We start from the raw sequence: 18,657 nt of genomic DNA on the forward strand, positions 1-18,657 counted from the left end.
TCAGTCTGAAGAAGGGTCTCAACCCGAAACGTCACCCATACCTTCTCTCCGGAGAAGCGGCCTGTCCCGCTGAGTTACGCCAGCATTTTGTGTCTATCTTCGATTTAACAAAGCATCAGCAGTTCTTTCCTATACGGGTTGGCCAAACCTATCCTCTCTAATCCAAGCAAACTTAATTGTGAACCTTTTCTGTATTCTCTCTACTCTGATATCAACATGCCCTAGAGCCTAAAATATCACCTAGCCCTTCCTGATCTCACTATTCTCCATTCCTTCTCCCAGGTGAATACCAATACAAAATACTCTTTTAGTACCTCACCCATTTCCTCTGACTCCAGGAATAAATTCCCATTTTTTGTCCCTGATATTCTTGGCCATTAATATCCACCCACATTTCTCCATGAAAGGACAAAATGTATACTGTATTGGCGGCAGCCTTATGTAGCATCCACAGAAGGTCATGATAAAAAAATGTATGTTCCAGCCCAATCCCGCACTCTGCCACATAAATCAATCTTCTGACTCCACGCTGCAATTGCAGTCTCTGTCAGCTAATTCTTGATTCAATGGTCATGTTTTGGTTCATTGCAGGCAACTTTTAAATGTCCCGAATTATGATGACTCCGAGCTCATTGGAAAGGTGGGACTCAGTGATATCACCCCAGGGCAATTTTTTCCCAAGTTGACTTTCACTCTTAACATGGCCCATTATGCATCAACTTGAAAAACATTGTTCAGCCCATTAGAATAGTAACAGTATGTAACATAACTTGCATAAATCACAATGCCTGATAGCCCGCAGTGACAGATTAATGATAAATATGATAATGAGACAGTGACAGATGAAACACATTTCCGCCATTTATCTTTCACAAGCTTTTCATTTAACTTTGCATCTCTGACAGTTATTCATGCTCCTTCAAGCATCACGGCAGCATGGTTATTTTTGGTGATCTATAATAACCTGGCAGATAGGATGTCATAAGGAATTCTGAACAACTGTACGTTGGAGACTCTTTGCTAAGATCTTAGGATCTTAGAAAATATCTGCAAGTTGGAGGCCCTTCGCCCCATTGTGTCTGTTTTTGCAGAGAAAGAGCTCCCCAGCCTTACCTTGCCTTCACATGACCTGCAGCTCTTACATTGTACGCTACAAATGGGACTAGCTTAGATGGGTCGTCTTGGTCAGCAGGGACGAGTTGGACCGAAAGGCTGGTTTCCGTGCTCTATGACTCTATATGTCCTTGCACTGTTTAATTGGGATGGAGCTTTCTGGCCTTATTACTCCTTCAGCCACTGTGCTCCAGAACCCTCTGGATTAAAAATATCTGCCGCCCCCCCCTCGAATGGTTGGCAGAGTGGTGCAGCAGGAAGTGTGGCTGACTCAATTCTGAATGACCAGAGTTCAATTCTGACCACTGTGTGCAGTTTGCAAGTTCTCCCTGTGATTATGTGGCTTCCCCTTTGGTGCTCCAATTGCCTGACAAATACATATTAGTCCATAGGTTAAATGGTAGCTGCAAATTTCCCCCAGCATAGGTGGGCAACCGGAGATTGGTGGTGCATTTCATGGGCATGTGAAAGAGAACATGTTCTCGGGAAATAAGTGGATGGATGGGACTCTTATAAATGCCAGCCTGATGTCGATGGGCCCAACGGCTTTCTTTAGTTTAGTTTAGTTTATAGATACAGCGTGGAAACAGTCCCTTTGGCCTACCGAGTCCGCGCAGACCAGCAATCCCTGCACATCAACGTACAAACTCCGTACAGACAGCGTCCTTAGTCTGGATTGAACCAGGGTCTCTGGCGCTGTAAGGCAGCAACTCTACCACTGCGCCACCGTGCCACCCTATATCAATAGACAATAGACAATAGGTGCAGGAGTAGGCCATTCGGCCCTTCGAGCCAACACCACCATTCACTGCGATCATGGCTGATCATCCACACTTAGTATCCCGTTCCTGCCTTTTCCCCATATCCCCTGACTCCGCTACCTTCAAGAGCTCTATCCAACTCTCTCTTGAAAGTATACAGAGAATTGGCCTCCACCACCTTCTGAGGCAGAGAATTCCACAGATTCACGACCCTCTGTGTGAAAAAGTTTTTCCTCATCTCTGTTTTAAATGGCTTACCCCTTATTCTTAAACTGTGGCCCCTGGTTCTGGACTTCCCAACATCGGGAACATGTTTCCTGTGTCTAATGTGTACAAACCCTTAATAATCTTACATGTTTCAATAAGATGTCCTCTCATCCTTCTAAATTCCAGAGTATACAAGCCCAGCCGCTCCATTCTATCATAAGACATAAGACAACATAAGCAAAAGTCTGCTTGTTTTTGACTTTTCAACTAAGGGAAATAGGTTCTTCCTATTTTCTCTATGTAGACCTCTCGTAATTTTATAGATTTCGATTAAATCCCCAAACAATCACAGCGCATGCAAACTTTCCATTCCTGCCGCATCTTTCGAAATTCCTTGTGCATCTGCTCCAGCACAGTCTTATCATTCTTGCAGTGTGGCGATTAGAACTGTACACAGCAGTGTTCACTGTGTCAGTATTCTGGTGGCCTTGGCACCAATTTGCTTCCAGTTTAGATCGTGAAATTTTAAAGCGACATGTGCTACCTGGCAAATTGTTAAAAGCAGCAATGAGCATTGCAGAGTTGGTAGGGACCAGTCTCCGTGCTGATTTGATGCCACCCTTGACAAATTAAGCTGTATTAATCCAGTTAATGGCAAGTGTTAATCACACATGGAAAGCCAGCCATTTAGCAGCAAGGTTCGCCTCTCCCCTCACCACCTCCATTAGTATCTCAATGATGAGAGACTGTTGGCAAGTTGCCAGTTTGTGAGAAACACATTTAAGACAGCTCACTGGCACAGGTAGCAGAGCTGCTGCCTCACTGAGCCACAGACACATGCATGTTTAATCCTGACTCTGGGTGCTGTCTGTGTGGAATTTGCACATTCTCCATGTGACAATGTGAATTTCCTCTGGGTGCTCAGTTTTCCCCTCACATCCTCAAGACATGCTCCTCGGTAGGTTAATTGGCTTCTGTAAACTGCCTGTAGTGTGTAGGTGAATGGTAGAATCTGGGAAGGTAAAATTACAGATTAGTGTGAGAATGATGAAAATATAAGAAAAATGATTAATGGGATGAATGCAAGATTAGCAAGAAAGGGTGGTTGATGACCAATGTGGACTCAGTGATCTGGAAGGCCTGTTTAGTTCTGTATCTTATTGGGAAACAGTGGCATTAAAGACATCAGGCAATGATACACAGCTCTGCTGGAAGAACGTGCTGCTACTTGTACAAATAAATACTTTTGCAAAAGGCTCTGGAAAAAGGAGGAGAAATGGGCTGAACAACAACACACAGGAGCGGCAGGGAAATTGGAGGGGTAGGGTTGATGAAAGAGTGTGGGGCCTATGCTTACAAACTGCCAAATGCTCCCGTGAGATCTGATACAGGGAGCAATACTTGCAAAGACTTGGGATCCTATAAAAAGATAGTCAGAGATCTACTGAAGATAGAAATAAAAAGCTGGAGTAACTCAGTGGGGCAGGCAGCATCTCTGGAGAGAAGGAATGGTCTATTTTTCCCCACTCAACCCCATAGAGTCATAGATTCAGTCATAGAGTGATACAGGCCCTTCTGCCCATCTTGCCCACAACAGCCAACAAGTCCCAGCGACACTAGTCCCACCTTCCAGCGAGAAGGAATGAGCAACGTTTTGGGTCGAGACCCTTCTTTAGACTAGTCAGGAGAAAGGGAAACGAGAGATATAGACGATGTAGAGAGATAAAGAAAAATGAATGAAAGATATGCAAAAAAGTAACAATGATAAAGGAAACAGGCCATTGTCAGCTGTTTGTTGGGTGAAAATGAGAAGCTGGTGCGATGGGTGGGGGAGGGATGGAGAGAGAGGGAATGTCGGGGTTACTTGAAGTTAGATAAATCAATATTCATACCGTAAGCTGCCTAAGCGTCCTATGAGATCTACCTCTTAAAGAAGCCAGTCCCAGAACCAACCTGGGATCCTGGAGCCCATTGCCTGTGGCTGGTAAGGTCTTCATTTATTGGGACCACTGGTAGGGACCACTGCAGATGGGAGATGACAAAACATTTTATTCACAAGAAGGGATTTTCTAGAGAACATAGTTGCCAGAGGAAGTGTTGGAGGCGGATACAATCACAGCATTTTAAAGACATTTGGACATGTACATTTTGGGAAATGTGTAGAGGGATACGGACCTAATGAGGGCAAATGGGAATAGCATGGATAGACACCATTGTTGGCTTGGATGAACTGTGATGTTCAACTCTTGTGAGTTTATCCTGAAGAGACGGTCTGAATAAAGATTTCAAAGCAGAAAATCATGCAAGTAATCAAACAAAAAATTATTTCTGAAGGAAGCACACAGCAAATGTCATCGTCATAAAGTAAGAAGATGCAGAAGAAATACTCGTCACTTCTTACGTTCTCTTGATCTTGTTCCACCACTGACGAAACAGTTTCCAATTACAAAATAATTCTCCCTAGTAATTAACACTTATGGATCACTTAACCAGCTTTGAACAGGAACTTTGTGACGATACCTTAGATGTTGGATGGAGAGAGGGAATAATTTAATATTCATGGAAGTTATTGATTTACCAGTAGATGGATCTTTCACAATTGTTAAAGAAACCACACATCTAGTAAATTATTACAATGCTTGTTCTATGAAAATCCACATGCATGCAAGAGTATGAGCATTGAAGGAATGTGTGGATGTTCATGTAGTTAGCTGTTGTATGTGCATGTTTGAGAGTGGGTGAGGTAGGACATGCATAGGCGATGAAATGTATGTGATTTTAAGTTGCCAAAGGAGTCTCGCTAAACATCAATTGTGAAAGAATTAAAACGTTGTGATTCTGATGGACCCATGCCGCAGTCTACCTGGTCTCTTGTGGGTTCCACAAATGCAATACACACTCTTAACAGCAGCTTTGTAAGACAGTCATTTAAGAACTTGAAGGAGGACTTGATCTTTCCATATAAAATGCTGAAATAAAGATGAGGGTAATAACATTAAGGGATAGAAATATTAAATATTAAAAATATATCAAAAGTGCATTAATGCAAAGAAAATCAATCGTGTTACCTTATTTTTTTTCAAATTTCCATATCAATTTAGACAGGAAAATGCAACTGTGAATTTATCTTTTCAATAAAAGGAAATAATTGACCTGCCGAATGAGGAAAGTGCTCATGTTATAAATCTTTTACGCAAGAGAAAAACAAATAGGACATTAAAACTCAATATAATAACTGCTTTGTGCAGCAGTTGGAGGGACCTCAAATAAGTGATATGAGAAGAAATTAGGCCATTCGGCTCATCAAGTATGCTCTGCCATTCAATTATGGCTGATCTATCTTTCCCTCCTAACATTCAACTTCGCCCCATAAGCCCCGACACACAAATCTATCTATCTCTATCTCTGCCTTAAAATAATCAATTGACGGCCTCCACAGCATTCTGTGGCAGAATTCCATAGATTCACCACCCTCTGACTAAAGAAATTCCTCCCCATCTCCTTCCTAAAGGAAAGGCTTTTAATTCTGAGGTTATGACCTCCAGTCCTAGACTTTCCCACTAGTGGAAACATCCTCCCTACATCCACTCTATCCAAGCCTTTCAATATTCAGTTAGTTTCAATGAGGTCCCACCTCATCCTTCTAAACTCCAGCGTGTATCGGCCCAGTGCTGTCAAAGGTCACACAAAAATGGTTGCTGATTCTGCCACCTGAGTTTGCTAAGATCATTTTAGTGTAGCCTTCTTCACTGGAGAACCCAGTCTTTGTAGCTTTTAGTGTTTAGATGAAAGAGATGCTGGATATCTAGATAGACACAAAATGCTGGAGCAACTCAGCGGGACAGGCAGCATCTCTGGATGGAAGGAATGGGTGATGTTTTGGGTCGAGACCCTTCTTCAGATTTCTGTTCAACACTTTGATGGAGAATAACTACTTCCATTGAATGGTCAGGCAGCCAGCTCCAATCACAAGAAGATCCAAATATGGCCTTTGGTTCACATTTTCTATCCATGTTGACTAAACAAACATGTCAGATATTAAGGACGTTTTTTTGATAGTTTGTAAAATCCTTGTAAATTATAGATAGGATCAATCTTCGAGATGCAATTTTTTTTGTTAATCGATTTATGGTTCAAAAGAATAAAACATTTTCTTTTCCACTCCCTTCAGATGCGGACTACAAAGAAAGTTTCGGTCTGGCCTGTTGCCTTTGTGGGTGGACTTCGATACGAATCCCCAAAAGTGAATGCAGCAGGAAAGGTCTACGGATGGAAAACAGTGTTTGATCCACACAGACCATTTGCTATTGATATGGCTGGGTTTGCAATAAATCTCCGGTTAATTCTGCAGAGACCTCAAGCTTACTTTAAACTGCGTGGAGTCAAGGGAGGTTATCAAGAAAGCAGCCTCCTTCGAGAACTGGTGACACTCAATGACCTGGAACCTAAAGCTGCCAATTGCACTAAGGTAGATTTTTTTTTTAAATCCCAAACATGGCAACAATATGTATATTGGTAGGAAAGAACTGCAGATGCTGGTTTAAATCGAAGATAGACACAAAATGCTGGAGTAACTCAGCAGGACAGGCTGCATCTCTGGAGAGAAGGAATAAGTGACATTTCGGGTCGAGACCCTTCTTCAGACTGATGTCAGGGGAGTGGGCGGTACAGAGATAAAATGTAGTCGGGGACAGTAAGACTGGTCAGAGAACTGGAAAGGGGGTGGGGATGGAGAGAAAGGGAAAGCAAGTAACATCAAGTTACCCACTGAGTTACTCCAGCATTTTGTGTCCATCTAATATTTATATTGGACCTTTTTCATCCACAGGATGTTACATTAGCCAATTGATGACTTCAAGAATTGTTATATGGACAAAAACAAATGTCAATTTATAACAAGTACTATATAAGATCACAAGATATACGAGCAGAATTAGGCCATTTGGCCCATCAAGACTACTCCACCATTCAATTATGGCTAAATGTATAAGAAAGAACTGCAGATGCTGGTTTAAATCGAAGGTAGACACAAAATGCTGGAGTAACTCAGCGGGACAGGCAGCATCTCTGGAGAGAAAGAATGGTCTATTTTTCCCCTCTCATCCCCATTGAGTCATAGACTCAGAGTCATAGAGTGATACAGTGTGGGAACAGGCCCTTCTGCCCATCTTGCCCACAACAGCCCACATGTCCCAGCAACACAAGTCCCACCTTCCAGCGCTTGGCCCATATCACTCCAAACCTGTCCTATCCATGTACCTGTCTAACTGTCTTAAACATTAGGATAGTCCCAGCCTCAACTACCTCTTCTGGCAGCTTGTTCCATATCCCCACCACCCTTTGTGTGAAAAAGTTGCTCTTTTAAACGTATGTTCTCTGGTCCCTGATTCCCCTTCTCTGGGCAAGAGACATTGTGCATCTACCCAACCTATTCCTCTCACACCTCAAAAAGAATCCCCCTCATCCTCCTGTGCTCCAAGGAATAGAGTCCCAGCCTACTCAACCTCAGACCCTCTAGTCCTGGCAACATCCTCATAAATCTTCTCTGTACACTTTCCAGCTTGAATGATTATGCCTTCTCCTGAATAGCCTTTGACACCCTCACTAATTAAAACCTATCAATCTCTGCTTTAAACCTACTCAATGATTTGGCCGTCTGTGGCAATTAATTCCACACATTCATCACCATCTGGCTAAATAAATTCCTCCTTATCTCCATTCGAAATGTACTGTAAATCCTTTCAAGTCCTGAAATAGAGAACACTATTATAAATAACTAGTTAGTTCTGAATCTTGAAGTGTTGATAGAGGGACTAACCTTTGTCATGAGTGCAGTTTTGGGTTCCATATTCGAGGAGGGATGCACTGGCTTTGAGGGGATCCAGAGAAGGTTTACAAGAATGATTAGGTTAATGTATGAAGAGTGTTGGATGGTTCTGGGCCTATACTCACTGGAGTTTAGAAAGATGTGGGGGATTTCAATGAAACCTACCAAGTAATGAAGGGCCGAGATCGAGTGGATGTGGAGAGGATGTTTCCAATAGTGGGAGAGTTTGGGAGCAGAGAACCCAGCCTCAGAATAAAAGGATGTACCTTTAGAATGGACATGGAGGAATTTCTTGAGCCAGAGGGTGGTGAGTTTGTGGAATTCATCATCACAGATGGCTGTGGACACCATGTCATTGGCTGTTTTTAGAGCAGAGATTGCTAGGTTCATGATTAGTAAAGGTGTCAAAGATTACAGGGAGAAGGAAGGAGATTGGGGTTGAGGTAAAAATAGACCAGTCATGATTAAATGGCAGAGCAGACTCGATGGGCTGAATGAACTAATTCTGCTCCAATGTCTTATGTCAATGGGAGAATATTCCTTCTTCTTTGGTCAGTGTCATGGGATTTTAATGCAGACTATGGAGAACAGACTGAAGTTTGATTTTGCATGTGATCAAGAGGAAAATAGAGAAGAATTTTCATTTTGTCCACAATCACCATCCCAGACACAGAATGCACTAATATTGGGAGATCAAATGGGCTCTTTCCTCTTCAGTCAGAGCCACTGGCTACTCCGCTCTGTCACCCATGATGTTTCTTTGATGGCCTGGCGTAGGGCATGTCCGCTTATCCCCAGGTCCTTCATCAGTCTTACGGTCGATGTTGCCACGAATCCTCGACATCCAACTTCTAAGATCCTGCCCGGTAGAAGTTGGTGTCGAGGATTCGTGGCATTTGCTCCTATATTCGATTCCTCGTGTTATAAAGGCCAACATGCCATTCGCTTTCTTCACTGCCTGCTGTACCTGCATGCTTACTTTCATAGACTGATGTACAAGGACACCCAGATCCTGTTGTACTTCCCCTTTTCCCAACTTGACGCCATTTAGATAGTAATCTGCCTTCCTGTTTTTGCTACCAAATGGATAACCTCACATTAATCCGCATTAAACTTCATCTGCCATGCATCTGTCCAATCCCCCAACCTGTCCAAGTCACCCTGCAGTCTCATAGCATCCTCCTCACAGTTCACACTGCCACCCAGCTTTGTGTCATCTGAAAATTTGCTAATGTTACTTTGAATCCCTTCATCCAAATCATTGATGCATATTGTAAATAGCTGCGGTCCCAGCACCGAGCCTTGCGGTACCCCACTAGGCACTGCCTGCCATTCTGAAAGGGACCCGTTAATTCCTACTCTTTGTTTCCTGTCTGCCAACCATTTCTCTATCCATGTCAGCACTCTGCCCCCAATACCCTCATTTTGCCCACTAATCTCCTATGTGGGACCTTGTCAAATGCTTTCTGAAAGTCCAGGTACACTACATCCACTGGCTCTCCCATGTCCATTTTCCTAGTTACTTATCACTAAATCTGCAACAAACCATCACTGGTTAGAACATTTTACATCACAGTTCTTTTTTATTTCATGCTTTGGAGTAGTTCATCAATTTGCATTTGTTTTAAAAAAAATACACACCAAAAGTAAGGTTTTGGTCAGAATAGCATGTGCAACTCTGGCCAATTGAAATGAAAACTCATTTATGTTGCTTTGGGTAAATGTTTCAGAACTTTGTGAGCGTGGGTTTTCTCCGAGATCTTCAGTTTTCTCCCACACTTCAAAGATGTATAGATTTGTAGGTTAATTAGCTTGGGACAAGTGAACATTGTCCCTAGTTTGTGTAGGATAGTGTTAATGTGCGGGGATTGCTGGCTGGTGCGGACTCGATGGGACTAAGGGCCCGTTTCCGCACTGTATCTCGAAAAATTAAACTTAAAAACTAAAACTATAACATACCCTGGCAGAAAGCCCAGGCAAGTACTTTTAATAATAAGTAGTTCTTTATTGATCTTTCAGAAAAGATTAGCTAAGGTTGTAGATCAGAATTTCAATCCATGTTCTTATAAAGAACAAAAGTGATAAGAAGCAAGCGACACCCTCTCCTCCACACAGAAAGCACCAAGGAGTCCATCCCAAACGCTTGTAGAAAATCGACTTTCTGTACGTTATATGGTGTGATATAATTGGATAGTGATTAATGTACCTCTGGTGCCTCGTATCAATTTCATTAAAATATTTCCTGTGTGGTTTTATCTAATAAATCTTTCATACAAATTAGTTAGTCTCACTATAATAAAAAGTCAATACACTCACATAAATTAAAGAGATTTTAACTATTATTATACATGTTTCCATACATGTGGCCTCTGACTACAAAAAATGAATTTTGCTATGTGTAAATTGCAGAAAATAACCAGTTTCCATTCTTGAACCATATTTTCCTCCTTTTCCCAAGTTAAATGCTAGATAGCCGAATTCTAATATTTTTTCCCCCATTTGCAAGGCACGAAGGTCATAGTCATAGAGTGATACAGTGTGGAAACAGGCCATTCTGCCCAACTTGCCCACACCGGCCAACATGTTCCTGCTAACTAGTCCCACCTGCCTGCTTGGTCCATATCCCTCCAAACCTGTCCTATCCAGGTACCTGTTTAACTGTTTCTTAAACGTTGGGATAGTCCCAGCCTCAACTACCTCATGTGGCAGCTTGTTCCATACACCCACCTCCCTTTGTGTGAAAAAGTTACCCCTCAGATTCCTATTAATTTTTTTTCCCTTCACCTTGAACCTATGTCCTCTGGTTCTCGATTCCCCTATTCTGGTCTAGAGACTGTGCATCTACCCGATCTATTCCTCTCATGATTTTATGCACGTCTTTGATTTCAAACATTCACTGTATTTGCAGGTAGGGAAAAATCAAAGAGCTGTCTGCCATTTTCTTTATAATTTACTTACAATCTTTGCATGCATCCTCATTAAAAGTGCCTCAGCAGTATACTTTTACTCAATTTAATCAATTGCATTGAATGAAGAAGGGGATCTTGAAATGATAGCTTCCGTTGCCAGGGTCCCTTGAAAAAACTAAAACAATAATGTGCTTTAAAAAATAATGAGGAAATCTGCAGCAGGCTGTGGAGGGAGTAAGAAAGTAAAAAGAACTGCTGATAATCGTTCTGTAAATTTGGCATCAGAATCCCAAAACACTTCGCAAGAGGGAAACTATAGAACAAAATGCAAAAATCATAATTTTGAAAATACAATGAAAATGTGTTCATTTTAGCAAAACCATGATAAGTCAGTTATCCATTGTTCCATTCTTCTCCTGAACCTGAAGGGAATGAATGCTGGAATTCCCTTTCTCCATATCATTTAATTTATTGAAAACCTTTATTACTACAAAGCGCTTCCTATCAAGACAAGCTTATTTATATGTGTAGGAAAGAACTGCAGATGCTGATTTAAATTGAAGATAGACACAAAATGCTGGAGTAAATTAGCGGGTCAGGCAGCATCACTGGACATTGAATGTATAATATTATTTATATAATGTGTTTTTTTTAAATTCACCTTGTAATCATTTTGCTTTGGCTCCATCTCATTACGTCTGTCAAATCTTTTTATTAAACAGAACAAGTGGAAGAATAGCCATGTTTATCAGCTGTATATGGGCGCTGGGCTACATATCAATAAATACTGTAAAAGCCTAAAACCAATAGGGGCTGAATCATTCTATCACTTGTACCAGCACATCTTGGCTCTTTGTTTCGACTGAGCATAATGTATGCTTGGAAGTCCAGGCATAGGCTACGGGTCCTACCTAATGGTTATTTCTGATATGGAGATCAGGAAGAAAAGTTTATTTATATGTCCCATTGACATCTTTTTTTTTTTAAATTTGTTTAAAAATCTTTTTTTGAAAAATGGCTGATCATTTAAAAAAAATATCTGCAGCAGTTTGAATTGTTTTTAAGTCTCAATGTTATGTGGATTCATTTGCATGCAGCCATAAAATTTACAACGGGATAATATTGCAGAATATCTGAGGCGTTTAAATCCTGTGCTTCCGAGCTTTGTCAGGTTGTGACTGCCGCATGTTGGGCAGAAGACAATGGGAGGACATGGCCTCAGCGGTGCAGCGGCTGAGGCTTTGGCTCTGCTAAGACTCTGCTGTTCCTTACTGCCCGACTCCTGGGGAGAATGGTCAGCCTACTCAGTTATCCATTGTAAGTATCTCGAAGTGGCAAACAGCCAACGGGCAGACAGCCAAGTGTAACTGGCTTCAAACTAAGATGATATGACAGAAGTAGATTAGATTAGATTAGTTTATTGTCATTCAGACCTTTCGGTCTGAACAAAATAACATTTGGTTTTGTGTGAAAATATATTGTTACCAGCAGAAACAATGGATGACCTACATTGTCTTTTTTCATAAGAATCCATTTACATTTCTAGACACGATACGTCACAGATGAGAGTTTCAAAATGCATTAGATGCCCCCTCTACTTGTGCAAAATGACAAATAAATCAAAACAAAAGCAACCCATGCCTGTGAATGTTCAAGTTCATAAGTTACAGAAACAGAATTCCTGTATTTGTGTATGTGACAAATAAACTTGACTTTTAGATTAGATTAGATTCAACTTTATTGTCATTGCACAAATACGAGTACAGGTACAACACAACGAAATGCAGTTTAGCATCTAATCAGAGTGCAAAGTAGTGAAAATACTGGTTAAAACAATATGTACAATGTGGATAAGTTGATCTAGTACATAGGCAAATAAATATATACAGATAAAAGGGTATAAAAGATAGCTAGCGTCGGGCCTGTGAGTTCAGCAGGGTAATGGTATTTTGGAAGAAGCTGTTCCTTAGCCTGTTGGTGCGAGACCTGAGGGTCCTGTACCGCCTCCCTGATGGGAGGAGGGCAAATAGTCCATGGTTGGGGTGTGAGGGGTCCTTAATGATTTTCCCAGCCTGTCTCAGACACCGTATGTGGCGGAGGGCATCCATAGCAGGGAGCGGGGCACCGATGATGTGATGAGCGGTTTTCACCAACCATTGCAGTGCCTTCCTGTCAGCTGTGGTGCACAGCTGCTGTACCACACCGTGAAGCAGGTGGTCAGGATGCTTTCAATGGTACAGCGGTAGAAGTTGCACAGGATCTGGAGGGACAGGTGAACTTTCTTAAGCCTCCTCAGAAAGTAGAGGCGCTGCTGCGCCTTTTTAATCAGTTTGGTGGTATTGAGGGACCAGGACAGATCCTCTGAGATATGTACCATGAGGAATTTGTAGTTGGAGACGTGCTCCACCTCAATCCCGTTTATGTGGATGGGGGCATGTCTGCCACCTCTGGTCTTCCGGAAGTCTACGATGATTTCCTTCGTCTTTTTTTAGTTGAGGACGAGGTTATTATTGGTACACCAGGCTGCCAGGTTCTGGACCTCCTCCCTGTAGGCTGATTCGTTATTGTCCCTGATCAGTCCTACAACCGTGGTGTCATCTGCGAATTTTATGATGGCGTTGGAGCCATACATAGGGACGCAGTCATGGGTGAAGAGGGAGTAGAGGAGAGGGCTGAGCACACAGCCCTGAGGCACGCCGGTGTTCAGTGTCAGGATGGAGGAGGTGAGGTTGTTGATCCTAACAGACTGGGGTCTGTTGGTGACTTGACTTGAGAATTAGGCCATGTGGCCCATCAACTCTACTCTGCCATTCAATCATAACTGATCTATCTTTCCCTCTCAACCCCATTCTCTTGCCTTCTCCCCATAATGCCCAACACCCTTACTAATCAAGAATCTGTCAATCTCCGCCTTAAAAATATCCATTGACTTGGCCTCCACAGCCATCTGTGGCAATGAATTCCACAATGGTAGAGCTTGTCCAAATTGTGTGGACCTGCAGTATTTATTACAAATTACCACAATAAAATATTAGCTGTATGCTGCTGCTTAATTTAGGAAGTGGTTTAGCCTACTGCCGACCTGCTCTGTGTTAGCTGCCCTTTGACAATTGGCTCCAGCAGATTAGACATTGGAAAGTTGGCTAGGATTTCCATTCCACGTCATTGTCCATTGGAATTTGTCATAAGTTCACATTTGGGAAGGGTTAAGTCTGGCTGTGATGTTTCCGGTAGGTGAGGGCTCACCTATGAAGAATGACATTTTGGAAAAAACATACCCTGCTCAGCGAGAAGTTTCTGTGCCTTAAGGAGAAGTTTATGAAGCAGTTAAGACAGGTACATGTATAGGACGGGTCGAAGGATATCGACCAAATGCTGGCAGGTGGGACTAGTTGGATGGGACATGTTGGCCGGTGTGGACAAGCTGGGCTGAAGGGACTGTTACCACACTGTATCACTCTATGACTCTATAAGTGAGAAGAAAACTGATTAGAAAATGGAGAGGAGGATAAGAAGAAAAATTAAATATCCCAGTCCCTGTTGCTCAGATAGCCTTCATTCTTGTAGATCCCCATTTGATCAATTCAGTCAGAAAACCTCCTTTCCCCGACAGTTGTAGTTTTAAAATCTCTGCTCACCTCACAGTTCTGAATGTATAATTCAGTACAATATAATAATATTGAAGGGAGGAGAGAGGCCACAGGAAATAAATTATGGTGGTCTTGCATAAAGATGAACTGTGGGAAATGTTATCTATTTTAAAGATTTATGTAAAGCATGGCAGTAAAATTCAATTTCTGCTGTTCACATCTGTGATATAAATCTTAACAGAACCCCAGTGATTCATGTTGCCAATTTAAAGTATTAAGTACACAACATAACTCACAGCATCATGGCTTCAGTACAATCCACCATCACTTCTCCGCATTGACTCATTTTTCAATAACAATGTTTCCCTCAAGGCATATGTGACTTTTCTATGCATTGGCCTGCACCATTCACACACCCATTGGAACCCAGTCACCGAGGAGATTGTTACTTGCCTCACTCTATAATTTTCCAAACTGACAATGCCCAAATTTTGTTCGAAAAAGTGTACAATTTAAGCACTTAGACACATGCAGTAGGTCAGGCAGCATCGCTGGAGAAAAGGAATAGGTGACGTTTTGGGTCAAAACCTTTCATTGGATGAATGCATTTCCATTTGTGTTAGAGGGCGCCTGGTGACATCAGTGGAAATCTTTTTAATTAACTTTACATGTGCGAGTGTTCTTCCTGCAATATTAAGCATCAAGTTTTCCTCATCTATTATGGTGATTCTGTTTAAATGTATTTTAGTATAAAGTTCAATCTTATATAAGAAGATCTATGGATATTCAAAGCTTGTTAGAGATAAATACTTGATAAGGTTACAGAGATTCTTTTTAATTGACTGTTCTGTTGGAATAATCTAGCAAATTGTGAACTCGTTAAAGACTGGTCTGCCTTACATCCATGGCTTTTATTGTGTTCATTCATTTATCTCAACTATATGTTAACTCCGCAATAACCTACCTGACCTCCCGGTGGCTCAGCACTTCAACTCCCCCTCCCATTCCCAATCCGACCTCTCTGTCCTGGGTCTCCTCCATTGCCAGAGTGAGCAACAGCGGAAATTGGAGGAACAGCACCTCATATTCCGTCTGGGGTCCTTGCGCCCTTATGGCATCAACATTGAATTCCCCCTATTTGGCTAGCCTGTGCTGTCTCCTCCCCTTCCTTCACCCTCTAGCTGTCTCCTCCCACCCTCCCATCCGCCCGCCCTCGGGCTCCTCCTCCTCCTCCCTTTTTCCTTCTTTCTTTCCCCACCCCCCATCAGTCTGAAGAAGGGTTTCGGCCCGAAACGTCGCCTATTTCCTTCGCTCCATAGATGCTGCTGCACCCGCTGAGTTTCCCCAGCAATTTTGTGTACCTTCGATATTCCAGCATCTGCAGTTCCCTTTTGAAAACTATATGTTAACTTCCTATGGTTTTGTCTAATGAAATGAATCAGCTACACACAGGGCAAATCTATAATTCAGTTTTCAGGGATAAATATGTGGGAAAGTGAAATATTGATGATTTTAAATTGGATGTATGTATCTCAGCTCAGTTCTGCAAGTGGAAGATCTGATCTAGCTTCTTATCAAAGCTTACCTAACGATTCTTCATGGATAAGAACAAAAATGTTCCTTTATACTTAATTTTCGTATTATTTCCATCCCTTGACAATATATTTATAAATACAAATTTACTTTGATGCATTACAAAACATTGGTGAGGTTGCATTTGGCATATTGTATTTAGCTTTGGTCACCGTGCTATTATAGGAAGGATGCCATTAGGCTTGAAAGAATGCAGAGATGTTGCCATGACTCAAGGGCCTGAGATACAGGGAGAGTTTGGGCAGGCTAGGAATTTATTCCTTGTAGCGCAGGAGGCTAAGGGGTGATCTTAGATCATGAATAGAATAGTTAGGGTGAATTCCCAGGATAGAGGGCATAGGTTTAAGGTGAGAGGAGAAAGATGTAATAGGAACCAGATGAAGTAGTTGAGGCAGGTATAATAACATTTAAAAGACCTATGGATGGGTACATGAATAAGAAAGGCTTAAAAGGGCCGAAGGCCGAAGGGCTGTGCTGCTTGAGACCATTTTGTTCCATTCTCAAGAAGATAATGAACCCAACAGAATGGATCAAATTCCTGACCAGATAATGAATGGGCAAATCCAAATTAAAAATAAACAGTAGTAGCTTTTATTTGTTTTTGTAATTATAATGAATGAAACTTGAGTGCATTCAGACATTCAGCAGTTACTGATGTCCTTTGTAAACATTTGTAACTGAGTGCTTTAAGTGAACTGTTGAATGATGTACTTGTGCATAGTATGGTCACCAGGTGGCACTAGTGACGACTTGAGACATAGACAAGCCATAGGAAAGCAATCCTTGAGAACCAGAATTTCTCTAATTCTCCCCTTCCATCGCATAATCTAAAAAAATGGTTTAGGAACTGCAGATGCTGTTTTAAACCAAAGATAGACACAAATAGCTGGAGTAACTCAGCGGGTCAGAGAGCATCTCTGGAGAAAAGGAATAGGTGATGTTTTGGGTCAAGACCCTTCTTCAGACTGGTTTGTCCCAGACTTGTGGTAGTTAGTTTATCTGTTAAATGGTCCACTAAGTATGGATGACGCTCAAGCAACTTGAAAAATGTGGCTGTCATCTGTTGAAAACACGCAGTGGAGACAATAATTTGATCTAACCATCTCTTAATTAATTTATATCAACTTCTTTGAAGCTTACTATTGCAGACAAAAGATTTTACAATGATCTGTTTTGTTAGCAGTGGCTGAGTTGTGCTACACTCTTTGTTGCTTTAAATCATTAATTAAATTATTCCCACACTGGATCACAAAAGCAACTCAGATCAAAACAACATAACCACTTTAGAAACTTACTTGAAAACCTGCCATGAATCTCTGCATGTGACATTCTGTTATCAACTGCTTTAACATTTTTTCTTGGCTTTGATTCTCTGGCTGTCCAAGGCTGCAGAGGAAGTATGTGTAGGAAGGAACTGCAGATGCTGGTTTAAACCCGAGATGGTCGCAACAAGCTGGAGTAACTCAGCAGGACAGGCAGCATCTCTGGAGAGAAGGAATGGGTGACATGTTGGGTCGAGACCCTTCTGCTGCCTGTCCCGCTGAGTTACTCCAGCTTTTGGTGTCTATCTGCAGAGGAAGGCACTCCGTTCACAAGTACTTCCATTGATGGCCCAGCCATGCAGATAAACCAATAACCTACCATTATGTAACATCATCGCATTAGTTCAGCAAGCAACTGCCCTCAACTATTAACAAATTAACACACAATGCGGGAAGCACTCAGTAAGTCAAGAAACTTCAATGGGGAGTGAAACAGAGTAGCTGGTTCATGTCTTCAATCAAAATAGAAAAGAGGTTGGGCAGGTAAGGAGAAGAGGGAGCATCTATGATAAGGTGCAAACCAATGGTGTCAAGGCAACGATTACTTTTAAAAAGCTAACATACAAAACCAACAGCACGGAAACAATTTGAAACAAAGTCCGCCCACATGTGTGAAGAAAAGAGATTTACCCCAGGTTTGAGGTTTGTAGCTTTTTCAGTCTGCATGATATAATCGATACTCTCTTTATCATCTACCACAGCACCTCCCCTACCCCGCTTCTCACTTTTCCAGATCTGATAAAGCAGTTTGACTCAATATCAATTTCGATCCTTTCCCCACAGATGCTACCTGACTTGCTAAGAACTTTCAGTATTTTCTTTTTGTTACAGATTTCCACACTTTATTTTGCTGCAAGATTCAATATTTGAATATTTCAATTTTGTAACATCATATCCAATCTTTAATACATTTTTTTAAATTCCAGATTTTGAACAATTCTATGCTTAAAATCACTTAATTGAGCCTATAAACCAGAGAACACAGATCTAACATAATTAGCAAAAATTCACCAAACAAGTTGCAAAGAAAATCATAAAGAATATCGTTGAATAAGACAGCAGCAAACAGGCCCATTGGTCCAACTAGCATAGAATACCATCAAAGCTAGCCCCATTTACCAGTTTTTGCCTCATATCCCTCTAAACATTTCCTATCCATATACCTGTCCCAATGTTCTTTAATTGTACCTAGCTCAAATGCTTCTTTTGACTAGTTGTTCCATATACGTACCAATCTTTGTGTGAAAATGTTGCCCCTCATGATTTTGCACACCCCTATAATCACCCCTCAGTCTTCTGTGCTCCAAGGAATAAAGCCCTAGCCTGCACAGCCTC

The 18,657-nt window shown here is 41.6% G+C and overlaps 1 protein-coding gene across 1 annotated transcript in view; it reads left to right on the forward strand.

Annotated features, from left to right (window-relative positions):
* The window catches only part of b3gat1 (beta-1,3-glucuronyltransferase 1), a 174,494-nt gene that overhangs the window by 150,892 nt on the left and 4,945 nt on the right, over positions 1-18,657 (forward strand). The window contains exon 4 of the mRNA XM_033049947.1: positions 6,253-6,549. Within this exon, the coding sequence (XP_032905838.1) occupies positions 6,253-6,549 (297 nt within the window). The remainder of the gene's footprint in view (positions 1-6,252; positions 6,550-18,657) is intronic.

The sequence above is a fragment of the Amblyraja radiata genome, chromosome 33, assembly GCF_010909765.2.
Source record: "Amblyraja radiata isolate CabotCenter1 chromosome 33, sAmbRad1.1.pri, whole genome shotgun sequence".
Taxonomy (NCBI): domain Eukaryota; kingdom Metazoa; phylum Chordata; class Chondrichthyes; order Rajiformes; family Rajidae; genus Amblyraja; species Amblyraja radiata.